Source organism: Mesoplodon mirus, assembly GCF_964341445.2.
Source record: "Mesoplodon mirus genome assembly, chromosome: 18".
Taxonomy (NCBI): domain Eukaryota; kingdom Metazoa; phylum Chordata; class Mammalia; order Artiodactyla; family Ziphiidae; genus Mesoplodon; species Mesoplodon mirus.
The window spans coordinates 3,353,822-3,373,372 of record NC_138994.1 but is presented as its reverse complement, the minus strand read 5'-3'; the positions used below and the strand labels follow the sequence as shown (position 1 = coordinate 3,373,372).

Here is a 19,551-nt window from a genome sequence, read left to right as displayed (position 1 = left end):
CCTCAGGAGATGGCAGGAGAAATGGGGCCCAGAGAGGGTGAGACCACCCAAGATCCACAGTGCGTTAGCAGTTGTACCAGGACTGGAACCCAGGTCTCCAGCCCAGCCCAGGGCTCTTTCCAGGCCCAAATCTGAGGCCAGCATGGGCCTGGGGCGCTCTGGGAGGGGTCCCGGAGGTGTGTGAGGACAGACTCCCGGAGAGCTCAGGCTAGGGAGAGGCAACTAACCCAGCTCAGGAGCGGCCAGTGGACAAGGGGTCCCCGGAAGTCCATCTCTCTGAGAAGCTGTTCACCTCCCAGAGGCTGAGAGTCGGTGGGTGCATCCCGGCTCCCCCACCTCTAGCTCCTTGCCCCGAGCCAGCCACGGCCCCTTCTCCTGAGAAGACTGAGCCCAGAGCGGGTGGGGGCTTGTCTACGATCACCCCACACAAATGACCCAGCCAGGGCTGCCCCTGCCTCTCGGTGACCCTCTTCTCCAGGCCACAGAAGCACCGGGAAGGGGACAGCACAAAGGAATCCCCCCTGAAAGCTCCCTCAGGCCAGGCCGGCAGGGGCACAGGACGTGTACCTTCAGGCTACAGTGCACAGCGGACTCAGGCGGGTACACGATGAAGTGGCGCAGGGTGAAGCCAAAGCCGTCCTGGAGGCTTTTGTGCAGCAGCAGTGTCCTCGGGCCCTGCCAGGGGAGGGGGCGCCCGGGAAAGCACCCATCTCTTGGGCCCAGTGGCAGCTGTGGGAGCACAGGGAGCCAGGGTGAGACGCCAGTCTGCACACTGCCTCCTGCAGCCCAGAGGACCTGGGGGGCTGCCAGGTGCTCGGACCCTCTTGTGCCCTGACCGAGCCCCTGCTCTCCCCTTCCTCCTTCCCTTCCCCCCTCATCAGACCAACAGCTTCTTCCTTCTTTCTTTCCTCAATCCCCTCACAACACCTTTGGGTCCAGGGAAGTAACAGTGCAGCGAGTCAGGTGTCCATTCAATTCAGTTCGGCCAATGTTCACTGACTCTGGACGCACAGCCTTCCTGCCTGGGAAGTGCCTGCCGCTGTCTGAGCTCATTCCCGCTGGCTGCCCAATCTCACACATGCACACACGCACACATATGCAGACACAGACCCATCCGTACACACTCATGCAGACAGGACACATCACAAACACCCAGACAAGCACACTCATGTGCAAAGGTGCACAGACACACCGATGAGCACATATACGCTCACTCAGGTAGACACGCAGACACACGCACACAGCACACACAGGCGCAGAGAGACTGACACACCCGTGCATCCTTCAGGAGCAGCAGCAGGAACAGGCGGGGGACTATGAGCCACAAGGGAGTGGACTGGACATCAGAGAGTCCACTGAAGGAACGGAGGCTCGGAGCCCAGCCCAGAGGCCCAGCTGGTTCACCGGAACTGAGTGGAGAACCGGGGGTGGGGGGGTGGAGGCGGGGAGACACTCCGCTGCCCTCTGGCCGCCGCACCGGAATACTTGGGACTCCCCAAGATGACAGGGCAGAGGGTGTCTGAAGACAAGGGTTTGGGGGCACACGGGTCTGTTTCTGAGGCAAGAGGGAGAAGAGGAGGATGGTGCCTGAGAGGGGGCTCCCTCCAGGTGCCCTGCTCGGACACAGAGAGGGAAAGTGGGTGACAGGAGGGTGTCAGAGAGATGGGTACACAGGGAGGCAGACGGCAGACTGGAGGACATGGGAGCCACGGACAGGCTGCCTAGTGAAAAGCCAGGAGGGCTCCCTCGGGGGCTCTTAAACCCCTGATCTCGGGCAGCCTAACCTACCTGGTGCCCCTAACCCAAACCCCTCAAAGGGCAAGAAGCCCCTCCCCCACCCTCAACAGTCCTCACCCCCTCATTCCTCCTTGGTACCAGGCAGGAGCCTTCCGCTGCGGGAAGACAGGTGCAGCTGGGTGCAGAGGGAAGAAGCCCATCGGTTTCGGGGTGAGGGGCTCCCACTTCACTACGAAGTTCCCCTGGCTTCCCTAGCTCGAATCCGCCACTCAAATGTACTGACACCAAGAAGTCCCTGCATGCATCCATCCACCCCCCTGTGCATACATCCGGCAGAAAGAGCAGGTCCTGTGCCCAGCCCTAAGCTAGGGATTTCTGCGTGGGGTGGGAGGCTGGGCTGCATGGGGCGGGAGGTCTGGGGAGGGGATATCCTCAAATCTCAGAAGATTAAAGAAAAACGTAACAGAGGCAATAGGCTTACTTGGTACAGTCCCAGAGGACACAGCCAGGTGAAAGATAGAGGAAGCCGAGTGAAGCTCTGGGCCAGGGAGACCATTCTATAATCACATACATCTGCAAAGCTACCCGGATGAGGCTGTGAGTTCTCTGTCCTCACAAGGGTCCAAGCAAAAGCTGGACAATCCCCATCCAGGAGGCCTTAGGAGGACTTAGCTGGGATTCTGGCATCGGGCAGGAGGCCCAGTGATGACCCCTCAGCTCCTTCCGCTTGTGGCTATAGTCTGGACTCTCCCACTGAGCCCCACACCCCCATGGGGGTCTGAGGAGCCCAGAGGAGAAAATTCTCTGGGAATTCTGCTGAGGTCTGAAATCCCCTGGATTTCCTATCTCTACGGGCCTGGCAAGGAACTGATCAGGGAGGGAAGAGGGCCTCAGGGGACCCTCCACTGCCCCCTCCTACCAAAACCCCTGCTCTTCCCCAGTGTGGGGTGCCTCCCCTGTATGCCCTCCACCCGGGCTCTGGGCTGAGGCTGTTCACAGGGCCTTTTGTTTTGCTGGTGTCCTGGATTAAGGTTTAAGCCACCAGCTGCCCCAGTGACGAGAAGTGGCTGGGACAGGTCCCCGCACGTCCCCCACCTTTCCCCCAGCACACATCCTGACTGGAGCTGCCAGCTGCCTGGGGGTGCCACTCCCGGGGGCGGTTGGGGGCGGTTGGAGGAGGGGCCTGTAATCCAGGGCAGTGGGCATGCCTTTCTCTCTCAGGTCCTCTCCTCACCCAGGCACCACCGGCGCCCCCTCCCTTAGCTCTACCTTTTCCTTTCCTCTCTTCCTTCCTTCCAGTGCTCCTTCCCCCATCCCTGCCAACGAGGTTCCGGAGAATGTCAGTGTGGTAATCCCCCGCCTCAGCTACCGCACCCCTGCCTGAAGAGGAGACACTGCGGCCCCCATCAGTGGCCAGATTTCGCCGCTCTCCTGTGGGAAGTTCTTCCTTAGTTTTAACCTCAGTCCTTCATTCTATTATACATGCATGTTTCCTCTCCTCCCCTCCCCTCCAATCTGGGACAATCCTGGGTCTTGCTCTCGTCTTGAGGGGGAGGGAGGTGACATGCAGAAACAGAGAAGGGAGCAGCCATGGAAGGTGCCTAGATTGGGAAGAGGTACAGTTCACACACATCCCCACCTCCGCTGTCTGAGGTAGGCACAGAGACAAGGGGAAGGAGAGTGAGAGGCTCAGAAGACATAGGGAAATCACTGATGAATGCTCCCAGGCCCAGATCTATTTCCAAACACTCCCACTCTCATGTCAGGAAAGAAAGAGACATCCAGAAATACAGCTGATGGTGGGAGAAGGGCAGGTGACCCCAGGGCCACAAATTAGACAGAACTGGACACGTGGTGGGTTGGCAACACCAGGAGCTAGAACCCAGGAGTCCTGCTCCTCCCTTCCCCCAGGAGCATAAAGAGGTCATTACGGGGAGCGCAGCTTTCATGCTGGGCATGGCGCCCACTGTGACTCACGCCCTACCAGCCTGGTCGATCCCGGACATCAGAAACGCTGTCCCCACCCCCCTCTCCAGCCCTGTCAGTCCTCACCCTGAGATCACTCATGACCTGCTGGGGCCCATTCTGCCACCTCAGCCTCCTTGGCTCGCTTGAAAACCCTCGTGTGTCTCTGTGCCCAGGTCCCCGACCAGGGAGACAGCGGAGTGATGCCCCTCCTGCTTCATTAGGGGACCCCTGCGTGGTTCTGACTCGGGGTCACTGCCAGCCCAAACTCCGCAGGATTCCACGTCCTGGCACCTCTTCAAACAACCCTGGTCCCTTCCATCCTTCCACCGCCTATAAACCAAGAGGCTTGAGCGCACTGGAGGCCACCAGCAGACTGAGGGCTGTAACCCAGCAGCCCTGGAAAAGCTCTCAGCCACGAGCCTGCCGCCCTCACCTGCATCTCTCCGGAGATCATCCCCACTCCGGAGGGGATCGATCCCCAAGCGCAGGGCGCACACAGCTCAAGGAACGCAGGGAGTTGGTGGCCCGGTCCCACCCACCGGGGCGAGGCCTGCCCGGACCCCGACCCCTAACCCTGACGCCGACCCCGCTGGCTCCCGAGGCGCTCACCCTGGCCGGGCGCTGCCCGGGCGCGCTGCGGTCGCTGTGGCTGAGGCAGGGCAGCCAGAGGCAGCGCGGCTCCGGGGCGCTGCAGTCCACGCCGACGGCGCGCTCCCAGCGCCAGCCCCCGGCCCCCGCGCGCCCCACGCGCCACACCGCGCTGCCCACGACTGCCGCGGCCGGCGGGGGCCCCCGGGCCCGGCCGCCGCCCCGGCCCCAGCGCGCCGTGTGCCGGGCTTCCGGAGACCGGCGCGCTGCGCGGGGGCCGGCGGCCGCTCCTCGGCGCCCGGCGGGCGGCGTCCTCGGCCCCCCGGACGGCGGCGGCGGGCGGGCCCCGGGGGTCCCCGCCCGCCCCCCGGAGCCACAGGCCCGGAGCCCTGGAGCCCCGAGGGGACGGACAGCCCGCGCGGACGGCGGCAGGACGGCTGCAGCAGCTCCGCGCCTCCCGCGCCTCCTGGCCGAGGGCGCCTGAGCCCGGACACGCCGGCGAGTCTCGCAGGGCAGACGCCTCCCCCTCCGGGGCGGCCCCTGTGCGCGGCCGCCCCATCCCACACACTCACACCCCCCAACACACGAGAGGCCCTGCACAGCGCCCCCGCAGTCACACACACACACACACACACACCCCACTCACACAAAAACTTACTGTACCTGCCCGCGCACGCTTATACTCCTTCCAGTCCAAAGCTCAACCAGCTGCCCGCGTCCCAGAGAAATACACATTCCCACGCGTACATATGTAAACACACACCCAACCCACCTTTACAGACCCGCACCACACACACATCTAGACACCCCACACCCTCCCCCCACACACACAGTCACTCACTCCCCCTCTGTCCACATACCCTACACAAACACACTATTCCCCTCATATACACATTGCACGTGGACATTCTTCTGTATGCACACACACTTTAGACACCCTCCCATGGGTACAATGGCCCACACACCGCACAGAGACACATTTGCAAGCATACCCACTGTGCCCCTGAAAGCACACCAGGCCCCCACCTGCCCACCCATACATTCCACACACACCCCACAGAGAGACCCACAAACCCCACGAAGGCACACACCTAGAGGACGTGCACACACTACCCAGCACACCCACTCCATGCATTGCTGCCGTGCCCCCTCAGGTCATGCACGCACACGCACGCGCGCACACACGCACACGCACACACGCACACTGCCCTGCTCAGAGAGCAGCGCTCTCATAATCACCCCACCGCAGAGTCACGTTATACCCTTCCCACCACCACCTGTGGGAGCGTGTGATGGACCCTTTTCCCCAGGACCCCCTGCTCATTATGCTGTACCCAGAGGGGCCACCACAAGCCGGCAATGGGCTCCAAGCTGGCCCCCACCTCACCCCAGCATGTGAGTCAGACAGGAAGCCCCGGTCGATGGCAGACCTGCCGTCCGCCCCTTCCTGGCTCCCGTCCTTCCCAGGCCCCTTCCCGGGTGGGGCCGACAGAGGCCTTGGCTAGTAGGCGTGTCACGGCCGCCCCCATTTCTATCCCACTTGACTGTTCCCCGTGTGCTCCCCCCGCACAGCCACTCCCTGGGGCCTGGGGCCACTGCCCTGACCCAGTTTTCAGAAGATAACAGAAGCCCAAGAGCACCCAGCTCGTTAGGGCAGCACCGGGACTCCAAGTCCAGAGCCCCTCATTCCGACTTTGGATCTTATACCTAAAGTCTAGCCAGCATCCAGGTAAGGGAGGCTGCGGGCAGAGGAGAGCAGATCCAGCGCAACCCTGCTCCCAAATCTAGGAGTCGGGGGAGGAAGAGTCATAGGGCTGGGCCCTTGGCGGGGGGGTGGGAAGCCACCAGAGGGAGAGCCAGGCAGAAGAGTCAGCTCCCCTTTCCCTCCCTCGTCCCATCACCTGCTGTCCCCAGCAAGGACAGGCCAGGATGGAGGATCCTGTGGGGGGAGGTAGAGGAGAGAGAAAGAGGGGCACAGAGAGGAGGGGAAACCCAGGGGAGAAGGAAGAGAAATAGAGGACCATGGGGGTGGGCAGGAGCGGGGTGGGGGGAGGGCCAGGGAGCGGTTTTGTTCTCCTGTTTCCTGTTTGCCGCTTGCTGGGCCCCCTGTACAGGAGCTGGACCCCCACCCCCACCCGGGCGGAAGCCGGAAGGGAAGAGCTAGGCTGCCACCAGCGCTGAGTCAGGAGGGCTCGGGACAGAGTGGGAACGGACTGCGGTCGGGGGGAGCAGGACTCCTGGCATCTCCATCAGCACCTCCCCCGCCGCCATCACTAGAAAACTGAGGCTTCTGGGTCAGGATCATTCCTGCCCTTGTCATGCCCTCCACAGGCCAGGGCCTCAGACCAGCCGGAAGCACCACCGAGAATGTCCTCAGCCATGTCAGACTCTGCTGCCCCAAATGGAGGGCAATGACCACAGGGATGTCCTGACTCAGAGTCTGGCCGGCTTTCCCAGCAGGCAGCCAGTCAGTCCCCCCAGCTGCCTAACTTCCTTTCCTCTTGCTGCAAGCCCAGTCCCTGGTTCGGGGGAAATAAGACTCACTCTCCCCTCTCACGCCTCATGGAGCCTCTCATGGCCAACAAGTGCTGCTGTGTGTCTGGATCAAGAATCAACCTCCCTGGGGCTTCCCTGGTGGCACAGTGGTTAAGAATCTGCCTGCCAATGCAGGGGACACAGGTTCGAGCCCTGGTCAGGGAAGATCCCACATGCCACGGAGCAATTAAGCCCGTGCGCCACAGCTACTGAAGCCTGTGCACCTAGAGCCTGTGCTCCGCAACAAGAGAAGCCACCGCAATGTGAAGCCCGCGCACCTCAACGAAGAGTAGCCCCTGCTCACCGCAACTAGAGAAAGCCCGCATGCAGCAAAAAGAAAATAAATACATTCATTTAAAAAAAAGAATCGACTCCCCCCCCCCTCGAAACTGCTGAGGGTTCTGAGGGCTGTAGGGAGAGGCGAGGTGGAGAAGCAGCACGCAGCACGGGGTTTCTGTGTTCAGGGCAGCAGAGACCTGGGAAATGATAAGCCATCCATGAGGCCCATCTCCTGCCCTCTAATCTGGCAGGGGCGACAAGGCCCCCAGAAGGAGGTAACAGCCTCCTCCAACACAAACCCACACCTTCCCCACCCCACCCACTCCACCCCAGCTTCCTCCACAGGCATGTCAGGAGCAAGGTACACACCGCAGGGCCTAGAAACTTATACATAGTTTGAATAAATGATCTTCCAGGCCTGGGGAGCCTCTCGGCCCCCTCCCCCATTTCCTTTGGGAAAGGAATGTGGGGTGGGCCCCAGAGTGCAGTGGGGGAGGGGGCCAAGGGCTGGGAAATACCAGGCGTAGCTGAGATTCTATTCCAAGCCTTCCTGCCTGGTGTGAGTCCTCCTCCCCTACACCCTCCCCAGCTTCCTCCCCCCAAATCAGGAATTACCCCGCTGAGCAGTCCCTCCCATCAATCCTCTAGTTTGACCAGCTTGCAAAATCCATTCAACCTTATCTTCCTGAAGGTCCCCTGCGGAGGGCTTGGGGACTACACCCCCAAAGGGAGGGCATCCGGTCTTCATCTCTCCATGTGAGATCATCATCCTTTACTGTTTGAAAGCACTTTCACTTTATTTCATTTGACCCTTACCCTAAGAGTTGAATATTTGAGATTGTTTTATACCCATTTTTCAGATGCAGAAACTGAGACTCAAAGAGGACAAGTGACTGGTTCAAGGCTTGCTTTTACTAAGGTGGGACCATCCCAGGGTTCTAACCCCTAACTCAGATCTCTTTCCATTATCCTCTCATTTATGTATTCAAGAACCACGACTTGAGTGCCTGCTGTGGGCCAGGGGCTGTGCTGGGGGCTGGGGCACCTTAGAAAAACAAGACGAGTGTAGACCTTACCATCAGGGCGCTTACAGTTCTATTACTGTTGTCCTAGCTCCTGAAGTCTTCAGGGGTCCCCCGTTCCAGATCCAGGCCCAAGCCAGCTGCCTTCAGCCCCACCGAGGGAGACCCCCATACACATACCAAAGGAGCCCCTGTGTCAGGGGTTCAGGGCTTCTTCTCTCTGGGGGCGGACAGTTTGCTTGAGAGTGGGGTTAGGGGCCTCCCAGGTAAGCCTTTGAACCAGAGAGTGGGCTGAGCTGGAGGAGCAGACTGCAGGTGCCAGCCTGACAACCAGAAACTGGGGAAGAGGGGAGCATCCTGTGGCCCAAGGGTCAGGTGATAGGAGAAGGAGGGAAACTGATACTGCTGAAGGGCGTGTGGCTCAGGAAGTGAGAGAGAGGGGTCTCGGGGTCAATTTGCCTGCTTTTCCTTCCTCTGCTTGCTTTGTGCCTCCTCCCAGAATGCAGGCTTCAAACCACAGGACAAACAATGCCCCCAACCCAAGAGAATCATCCGGCATTTCTAAAGCCCCGACTGGTTCCATACACCCATCGCACACCATCAAACTGGGACCCCCCCCAACCTCACACACAGACGGAGCAAATCCCCTGCCAGCCCGTCCATCCCAGGCATGCGGGCAATGCGATACCCAAGGCAGGCCCGCCCCGCCCACGCCTGGGCCTCTGACCCCTGCCCCAGTCTCCTCATTCAAGGGCAGCCGCCCCCTCCCTCCTCCACCCCTCTTCCCCACTCAGATGCCTGCTTCCCAACACCACTTGCGTGCAGCCCCCGACGTGCCCCAACAGGCCAAGCGGATGAGCCGGCCAGGCAGGCCCGAGTCTTCCCAGCACCCTTAATGTGCAGATAACCCCGCGTCACCGGGAACCTGGGAACCCCACACTCGGTCTAGCCTGCGGGCAGCGGGTGGTTCAGAGGGTCTCTCCAGACCCCGTGCTTTCCCCATCCAGGGCCAGTCTTGCCCTGAGTGAGGGTGTTGCGACACTCCTCTCCCACCCTGAAACTGGGCCCGAGCCAAGGAAGGCTGGGGAAGGGGAGGGTGAGAGAAAAGGCAGGAGGACGCACTCGTGATGCCAGAAATCAAGGACGGACCAACACAATCCCAAGCAGCACAGAATCCCATAGTTCTTCCGGTGGCAGTACGGCTCAGGGGTTAGCACGTGGGCTCCAGGGTCCTCTGGAATCCAGGCCTTCTGGAACTGAGTCCTATCCCTACCCCTTTCTGGCTGTGAGACCTTGGGTGACTTATTTAACCTCTTTGAGCCTCAGTTCCTCACCAATAAAATGGGAATGACACTAAGTTCCACCTCATAGGTTCTTAGGAGAATTAAATCAATTAAAGAGTCTTGAGCATAGAATAGGGGTTCAATAAATGCAAACTTTTGTTTGTTTTCTTTTTTTAAAAAAAATTTTATTGAGGTATAATTGACATGTAACGTTATATTAGTTTCAGGTGTACAGCATGATTGGATATCTATGTATATATTGAAATGATCTCCACAATAAGTCTAGTTAAACATCTGTCACCATACTTACAGAAATTTTTTCTTGTGATGAGATCTTTTAAGATCTACCCTCTTAGCAATTTTCAAACATGCAATACTCTATTATTAACTATAGTTGCCATGCTGTACATTACAGCCCCAGGACTTATTTATTTTATAAATGGAAGTTTGTACTTTTTGACTCCCTTCACCCATTTCACCCCACACCCCTGCCATTCCGGCAACCACCAGTCTGTTCTCTGTATCTGTGAGCTTGGGGTTTGGGGGGGTTTTGTTTGGGGGGGTTCTTTTTAGATTCACATATAAGTGAGATCATACATAAGGTATTTGTCTTTCTCTGACTTATTTCACTTAGCATAATGCCCTCAGGGTCAATGCAAGATGTTTTCATTGTCTTTTGAACATTCACACTCTCACACACCCAACCACACTCACATTCAGACATGCAGACAACTCAGCCACATGTACACAAAGACAGTGACACATGCAGACACTCAAGGAGGTCTGTACAAACCCAGGCGAAACTATTCATGCGGTCATCACCACCACCTCCCACTGCCTACCCTCTACAGGCCCCTATGTGCCCCCCTCCCCCTAATAAGCAGGGAGGAATCATCAGGAGCCCCCCTTCCACAGCAGAACTTTGGCAGGCCCAGAGCCCTGTCAGTAGGCCATTTGGGAGTGAGGAAGGGGCGGGCGACATGAGACCCTAGGATGGAACCTGCTCCCAGCAGACCAGGAGGATGGCAAAGGTGCCAGGCTGGCAGGGCCCCCTCCTAGCAAGAGAGCCAGTTCCCTCCGCAGGGACACCAGAGGGAGGAGAAACTAAAGATGAGTATCTTTCCTCATGGTGGGAAATGAGCACTTGCAGAAAAGGGTGAGTCTGGAGCCAGCCACAAAGTAAACAGTGGGGCCATCGCCCAGGCAACTGTGGGCCAGCGTGGGCTAGAGCCCACCACAAGCCCTCTCCAGCGCCTGATTTACGACTCTCAGCAGCCCCTTGACTGTCTCAAGGCATGCCCTCCACGTATACATTCTGGTCTCTGGGCCTGTCTGGGGACTTCCCAAAAGGAAGAAGTTATGCTTCCTCCATCAGATTGGGCTCCCTGAGAGCAGGATTGTTGTTTTCGTTGTTTTTGCCCCATATTCGTCCAGAGTCTCCCAGAGGTCATGGCCTGTGTCTTTCCCCCTCATATTGGAGACTGCTCAAGGCCCTGGCTTGAGTCTCCCACATTAGACTGAGAGCTTCCTAAGGACAATAGCTACTAAATTTTCAGAAATGTATTTGTGGGCTTCCCTGGTGGTGCAGTGGTTAAAAATCCTCCTGCCAATGTAGGGGACACGGGTTCGAACCCTGGCCCGGGAGAATCCCCCATGCCATGGAGCAGCTGAACCCATGTGCCACAACTACTGAAGCCCACACGCCTAGAGCCCGTGCTCCGCAACGAGAGAAGCCGCCGCAATGAGTAGCCCCTGTCATCGCAACTAGAGAAAGCCCCAACGCAGCAACGAAGACCCAACGCAGCCAAAAATAAATAAAGAAGTTTTTTTTAAAAAGTAAAGAAATGTATTTGTACCGCTAGAGTGCTTTGTCCATAGTAGGCTCTCAAAAATTATTTGCTGATGGCGAGAATGTGGAGGAATTGGAACTCTTGTGTCTTGCTGGTAGAAATGCAAAATGGTGGAAAACAGTATGGTGGTTACTCAAAAAATTAAACATAGAATTACAATATGATCCAGCAATTCCACATCTGGCCATGTACCCAAAAGAAGAGAAAGCAGGGACTCAGATATTTGTACAGTGATGTTCATAGCAGCATTATTCATAAAAGCCAAAAGGTGGAAACAACCCAAATGTCCAATGACAGATGAATTAGATAAACAAAATGTGGCACAAACATACAATGGAATTTTGTCTTAAAACTCTGACACATGCTACAACATAGATGAACCTTGAAGACATTATGCTAAGTGAAATAAGCCAGACACAAAAAGGCAAGTATTTTATGATTCTACTTATATGTGATACCTAGATTCATAGAGACAGTAAATAGAATGGTGGTTGTCAAAGGCTGTGGGAAAGGGGAATGTAAGTTATGGTTTAGTGGGTATAGAGTTTCAGTTTGGGAAGATGAAAAAAGTTCGGGAGGGGCTTCCCTGGTGGCGCAGTGGTTAAGAATCCACCTGCCAATGCAGGGGACAGAGGTTCGAGCCCTGGTCCGGGAGGATCCCACATGCCGCAGAGCAACTGGGCCCATGCGCCACGACTGCTGGGCCTGCGCTCTGGAGCCCGTGAGCCACAACTACTGAAGCCTGCGCGCCTGGAGCCCGTGCTCTGCAGCGAGAGAGGCCACCACAGAGAGAGGCCCATGCACAGCGGTGGCGAAGAGTGGCTCCCACTCGCCACAGCTGCAGGGAGCCCGCGCGCAGCAACAAGGACCCAATGCAGCCAAAAATAAATAAATTTAAAAAAAAAAAAGAGCTTTGGAGGCATGTGGTGGTGATGGTTGCACAACGATGTGAATGTACTTAATGCCACCGAACTCTACACTTAAAAATGATAAATTCTGGGGCTTCCCTGGTGGCGCAGTGATTGAGAGTCTGCCTGCCAATGCAGGGGACATGCGTTCGAGCCCTGGTCTGGGAGGATCCCACATGCCGCGGAGCAACTAGGCCCGTGAACCACAACTACGGAGCCTGCGCGTCTGGAACTTGTGCTCCGCAACAGGGGAGGCCGCGACAGTGAGAGGCCCGTGCACCGTGATGAGGAGTGGTCCCCGCTCGCCGCAACTAGAGAAAGCCCTCGCACAGAAACGAAGACCCAACACAGCCATTAAATAAATAAATAAATAAATAAAATTTTTTAAAAATGATAAATTCTGAGTTATGTATATTTTGCCACACACCAAAAACAATGGCAAAGTCAGAATTCAAATGAAAAAAATATATATCGTTGAAAGAAGATGGAACAAATGAACGGGTCTTCCAGTGGGGCCCAGGAGCAGGCCCTGCCCACAGAGATTGCCTGGGACAGCTGGGGACCTCCTGCAGGGAGGACTTTTCCCTCCCACCCCGTCCACCGTGCCTTCCCAGAACCCCTGCTGTCATCTTTGAGGCCCTAGTAGACGGAGCACAAGGGGAGTTCTCAGGCTTCCAGGGGCGTCTGAACCTCCCACAGAGTAAGTCCTTGGCATTGATGAGGACCTACCATCAATCGGAGGCTGGACTGATGGATGCACAGTCCCTTGAGAGGTCACGTCCCAAGCTGTCAGAACCTTGGAAGAGTTTTTCTAGCAAAAGCCAGGCTAAGTATGGGGTTCCTGACCCCATGAGGCCTGACCCCGCGCCCCAGCACACACGTCTTTCCCAAGCCTACATATGCTTACGCACCACCCGTAACATATACACACATACCAGGGTGTGCACATAGAGGCAAGACCCCGTTCTCACGTGCTCTCTCGTGCACACGCTCCAAGGAAACCTTGCCTGAACGCTGAAGGATGCACAGTCTTGTCAGGGATGCAGGCAGGTCCCGTGTGCGGCAGAGCCCCCTGGTGGCCCAGGTCCGGCACACTTAGCTCCCTCACAGCCCAGAGTGGGCAGGGCGCTCTCATTCCTTCCACCCCACCTCCCCCACTGCATTCTCCAGGCCCCCAACCAGGCCCCAGGGTCGCCCTCCCCATCTCGTACAGAGGAGCAGGGTCTTCTGCAGAAGGACAGAGCAACTGTGGGACCTTAGGAAGGGTCTCACTTTCGTTGGTCAAGGAGTCCTGGAGAGAGGCCAGAGCCCTTTTTCAGACTAGATCATGTTAGGGACAGTCATTCCTGAAGGCCAGAAAATGCCTGCAATGACTCTTCTCCAAAAGCATCGTATCCATTCTTTGACTCCACACTGAACAGCTCATTTCAGAGGAGACTGGGGGAGAACTCTGGCCATGGCTCTTCCTATTGTCCCCCACACCTCTCTCTGGAAGTTCTTCCTGTTATCTGACCACCTGGGCAGAGACAACAGGTGCACCCACTGGTTTCTTCCAGGGGATCACTCAGTCCAAGTCAAGCTGAGACGTCATCCCCTCCCAAGGCAGGTCTCAGCAGATCCCAAAAGTCTCCCCAAGGGCACATGGGGCTCCCTGCAGGGGGAGGTTCTCAGCTCCACCCCTGAAACCACTCACCCCCCTCACCCCAGGCCCTGCTCAACCTGCCCAGGTTATCCCTTCACCCTGCCTAAGAGTTGAACCTCTCCCTAATCCAGCCCATGATGCCACAGAGGCAGCTGGAAGGGTGGAGGGGATGGATGGTGGCTCTGCAGGGACAAACAACCTCCCCCCGCCCCCACCCCCGGCTCCTGCCTGTGAGGGAGCTGAGATGATTTCTGGGCTGGGCTCTGTGATCAGAAGAGGACAAACAGCAACGCCTTCGGCCCCAGATCCGCCCCCTTTACCATGTGCCTGGCTCTGCACTGGGGACGTCGTAACAGCCACAGCAGTAATTAACATTTGTTGAGCCCTCACTATATGCCAGGCACATTTCGCATGCATTACCTCATTTAACAGCAGAGCAGCCTCTTGGGATAAGTGTGACACACACCCACACACCACCTTGGCCTCTTGGGTCCCCCACCCAGTCTGGTGCTAGGTAGGGAATGCTAAGCTAACCCACAGGGCGCCTAGGGGTGGAGGATAGAAGGCTGGTGAGAGAGAGAGAGACCACTGGCCCAGCATCGAGAAAAGCTGATCTAGAGAAAGGGTCACGCTTGCCAATGGTATTGGCCCTAGCTAGTCCTCTTCTGGCTGTGGGACCTCAAGTTCACACAGGTTTTCTTATTTCTTCAACTACAAAATGAAGCTAGGGATAGCAGCCTGACAAAGTTGCTGGGAAAGCATTCTGGGAACCAATAAATGGGAGGGGTTATGACCCCAGCCCTACATGCCACCCATCAGAGTGGACTCTGCTTCCCAAATGTCTCCTGAGCCCACCCACTTCACCATGCCCACTCTACCCCAAGTCTCCATCACTCCTCTGGCCCCTTACAGTCCAGACTAATTGTTTTAATATTATGACCACCAGGCCCTATGGGACGTGCCTCTGGGTTCCATGCCCACCACACCCCCTTTCTCTGTGCTCCAGTTACCCTGGCCTCCTTCTATTTCTTTTGCTGACCAGGCAGGCTTCCAGCCTCAGGTCCTTTGCACATGCTGTTTCTGGAATGTTGTTCTCTCTTCCCTGGCTCCCTCCCTGCCTCACCAACTCACACCCTAATTAACTCCTACCCACCCTGCAGTTCTCAGCAAAAAAGTCACTCCCTAGAGACACCTCCTCTGGCCCCCAGACCAGGTCAGGTCCCTTTGCACCCTCTCACAGCACTCTCGAGATGGTGGCTGTATATTTATGAGGTTATTTTGACCAACATCTCCCCCCTGGGGCTGTGAGTTCTGGAAGGCTGGAACCATGTCTGCTTTGCTGGCAGTCAAATCCACAGCTCCTGGCATGGCACCTGGCACAGAGTGGGTGCTCGGCACACTGCTCCTGAATGTACAGGAATGAATGAGCTTCTCCTCAGAGAAAGCGGATGGTTGGCAAACCCCCTGCCGCCAGGAAAGGTCTACCTGGGGCAGAGGCTGCTTCGCATCTTTGTCCATCTTTTTGTACCCCTGCTCCTTCCTCAGTAGGAACCAGATCCAGAAAGTGGGGGTGCTGGGATAAGGGAGTAAGGGGTGGGGAGAAAAGGGAAGCTGCTTCATCTCTTTTGCAGGGTCCGCTGTCCCCTCACCTCAGCTGGCCAAGCCCTTGTCCACTCAGGGCTGGTCCACCACATCCACAGTTCCCTCTCCCTGGAATATAACATTTGTCTCTCTCCCTCCCCCACCTTCCCTTAACTGATCCCTTATCCTCGAGGTCTCAGCTTGACTGTTTCTGAAAAGCTTCCCGGACTGCAAGCTAAGGAACTTGCCGGGGTGCCACAGCTAGCGGCAGCTCAGATTCAAGCTCAGGTCTGTCTGCCGGCAGAGCCCAGGCTCTCAGCCACCTCATTATACGCCTCATTACTACCAGTTTCTCCCTGGAGGCCCGGCCGAAAGACACGGCCCCTCCCTAGGCCTCAGTTTCCTCCTGTGGGTTCGGCCAACCCTAGATTTCAGGAAAATTGGCAGAGATCGAAGGTGGGAGAGGAGAGAGGGAAGAGCGAAGAGAGGAGGAAAGAGGAGGGAGGGAGGAGCGCGGGGGGCGGCAGCCGCGGGCCAGCCAGACGTGAGTAACGCCAAATATGCGAACCACGCCAGCCCTTGAGCTATGAATAGGGCGGCCAGGCTGGCCGCCCAGGTCTGCCCTACACGCCCCGCAGCCCCCCAGCCCAGCCCTCCCACGCCAGCCCTGTACAGGGTCCTGAAATGGGGCGGAGGCCCAGGAGGCACTCTTGGAGGCCGAGGCTGAGTGGCAGGAGCGAAGAGGTGTGGTCATGCAGATGACATGCAAATAGAGAGCAGCTGGCTTATCTGATTGGTGGGTCTCTGTCCTTCCGGGAAGGTGGTCCTAAGGGGCACTAGACCCGCGCAGGGCCCCTGCTCACACCGGCTTCCAGCCGGGCAGCCGCGGTTCCCGAGCTGTCCTTCGGGTCACCCCTTGGCTGAAGTCGCACTGATATGTGCAGCCTCTGGAGGCCTCTCACGCTGTTCTGTCAAGGTCCTGGTAAGGCTCTGCTGCTGTGATACCATCCCCGCCCACCCCAGCGCCAGGTCAGCCTCTCCTCCTTGGAGCTCACATGTCTGACACACAGCTGGGCACTTGGGAAATTACAACAGTTCCATTCCTGCCTCTGGACCCCCTTTCTTCATCAGTGACGGAAGTGGGGAGCACTTCCCTGGCCCAGTCCAGCCCCTTGTGTGCCCCCAAACAAATCAGTCAATCTCAGAGCCCGGCTCCTCTTTCATTCTGGCACTATTGACTAGGTGTCCCGGAGGGCGAGGCGTCAAAGAGTTGTAAGATCAGGTCCCAGCTGTGTGACCCCAGTCAAGTCTCTTTCCTCTCAAGTCTCCTCAGTTGTAAATGGGGTCCTTGAGGGGGCTTAGTGTGGAGTGCCCAGCACATAGAAGTTGTTCAACAAATCTTAGTTCAGTAGTCCACAAAGGATTTTTTTTCATTAATTAAAAAAACATGAGATTTTATGAAGAAACAGACATGAGACAAAATTAAAAGGCTGCAGAGCGTAGTGTTTAAACATTCCTAAACAGGATTCAGAGGAATCTGGTTTTGAATCCCAACTTGAATCCCACTTCCTAGCTGTGTATCCTTTTGGACTAGTTACTAACCTCTCTGAGCTTCTGTTTCTGCATTGATAAAATAGAGATCATCCATTCTCCATGAGGTTGTTGTGCAGATTAAAGAGCTAGTGTGTATAAAGTGCTCAGCACAGCAGTGCCCGGCACTGAAATGTTCAATAAATGTTAGTTGCAACCAATACTCCTATTATTATCATGGGGTTTTCACAAGGCAGTGCGAAGTGCTATGGAAATTTTCAGTTCATCAGTCAACAGTATTCATTCAACGTGGCCTGGTCTAGAAGCTGGAGATAGAGCAGTGAACAAGACAAAAGTCCCTACCCTGATGGGGCTTAAAGTCTAGTCCCCAGAGGAGGAAATCCCCATATATTCGAGGAATTGGTGGCTGGTGGGGGGAGGGGTGGCAGATTTACAGAGAAGGATATTTGAACTGAGCATTGAAGGATAAATAGAAGTTTGCGAAATGGAGAAGGCAGGGAAGGCTATATCAGACAAGGGGAAGAGATGGCACGGAAGCTTCTGGGGAGGGGAAGAGGGTGATGCATCCCACTCCTCTCCTCTCCTCTGCATCTCCAGTTCCACGTTTAACCCTCATCATCTCTCAGCTCGCCTGCTGCCTCCACTTCCTGACACCTTTCCATGGCTCCACGGTATCTACGGGAGCAAGTCAAGTTCCCTAGTATGGCATGAAGGATCCGCCATGATGACGGAGGAGAGGGACAGGATCTGGCCCTCATCGGCCTTGACAATCTCATCTCTCTTTACTCTCAGTCTTGCTTTCATTGACCCACAAGAGGCCAGGCTGTTTCACACCTCCTTGCCTTTGCTCACGCTGGGTCCTTCTGCCTGGAATGCCCTGCTCTCCCTCCTCCACCAGCCCACTGATCCCAGCAGGCATCTTTCAAGCCTTGGCAAGCCTCACCTCCTTGGTAAAGTCTTCTTCCCCTCAGAGCTGGAGCATCTCTAGAGGAGGCAGGGACTCAGCCCGTGTTTATTGACAGAGCCATGGGGTCCTCCACACCGCTCGTGAGCAAACCCAGACTCCAGGGAGGCATAGGGAAAATCCCTGTGCAAGCAGAGTCACGGAGAAGCAGAACATAATTGTGCTGCCTGCATCCACCACCTTTCCCTCATTAGGCCAACCCCTACTTGGATTTCAAGGCTCAGCTGGGGGCAGGGGGAAGGGTCCACTTTCCCAGGGTGGCAGCTGTGCTCCCAGGCTCTTCCTTGTCAGGGAATGTAGCCGTGACACAGGATAGCCTTAGTTAGGATTCAGAAAGACCCAGATTTAAATTCGGATGCCGGGTGACCTTTGGTGGAGTAATTTAGCCTCTCAGGGTCTTGGTTCTTATATCAGTTAAATGTACAACCACTTCATGATGGTCCTTGAAAACTGATCAAAATTAGTTTCGATAAAGAATCCTCAGCTTGGGGCTTCCCTGGCGGCGCAGTGGTTGAGAGTCCGCCTGCCGATGCAGGGGACGTGGGTTCGTGCCCCAGTCCAGGAAGATCCCACATGCCGCGGAGCGGCTGGGCCCCTGAGCCATGGCCGCTGAGCCTGCGCGTCTGGAGCCTGTGCTCCGCAACGGGAGAGGCCACAGCGGTGAGAGGCCCGCATACCAAAAAAAAAAAAAAAGAATCCTCAGCTTAACTATTGTTTGGAAACGAGATGAGAGAAAGGAGATTAATCATATCACCAACTGGTTTTTAACCAATCCCTATAGCAATTCTCCCCAGTGACACTGTTGCCATCTGTAAACTCCTGTTACCACTTTTGTAACCTCATTCACACTCAAACGATGTCACAGTGAAGACAGGGGCTGTCTAACTGGATCTGTCTCCCCAGTTAGATCAGGCCAATTTTTATGATAATGTTTTGGGGGGTGGCAAGGGGTGTTCTGGACTGGCAGATACTGTAGATGCACATCTCAGAACCCCTGAAAAAATCTTAGTGGAGCTTTTGCGTGGTGAGAAAAGCAGACAAGGAACCCCTTGAGGGCCGGGCTGTGTCATATCCACCCAGGTCCCAAGACCCACAGAGAGAGCCTGGAACCCAGAAGGCACAGAGGAAATGGTCACCAAATGAACAAAGTATGGTTTGCATGAAAATCTAGCCGCTGCCTGATTTTCCCAGGCACTGAGCCTCCAGTTTCTGGAGTCAGGGCCTTCTCCTGCCCCAGGCTATAATTAGGGAGAGGACAGTCTCACACAAGCCAGGCCTGGGAATGTCCTCAGAGCCCTGGGCCACACCCAGTCTCGGATAATGCTTTCCCTAGCACTGTGGGGACCATAGCACCTGGGAGCCACTGGAGGAGGAAAAGGTCCCAGTTCAAAAGGAAGAGGGCCCTGTTTTTCATCCCACCAGCAGTCCTGGCCTTGTTGTGTGACCCCCATTTCCTAACTCCCACTCTCCCCTCTTGCAGACATCCCACCCCCTCCTGGGCTCTGGGTCCAACCTCAGCTGCCCCCTTATCCCCTCACCCACACCAGGTGCTGCAGGGCAGAGGTGGGGCACGATGCCAAGGCTTCATTAGAGCTAATGAGGGCTCAGTTCTTCGGATGCCAGTGCAAGATACAGGAAAGTAC

The 19,551-nt window shown here is 56.4% G+C and overlaps 1 protein-coding gene across 3 annotated transcripts in view; it reads right to left on the bottom strand.

Annotated features, from left to right (window-relative positions):
- Positions 1 to 19,551, bottom strand: part of ARHGAP23 (Rho GTPase activating protein 23) — an 83,374-nt gene that overhangs the window by 48,351 nt on the left and 15,472 nt on the right. For 2 of the 3 annotated variants that reach the window (XM_082605449.1, XM_082605448.1), the window contains exon 2: positions 568 to 729. In XM_082605449.1, coding sequence (XP_082461575.1) covers positions 568 to 729 — 162 coding nt within the window. Of the gene's footprint in view, positions 1 to 567; positions 730 to 4,314; positions 4,459 to 19,551 lie in introns of those variants that run through there. The other variant, XM_082605452.1, reaches the window with a different exon arrangement.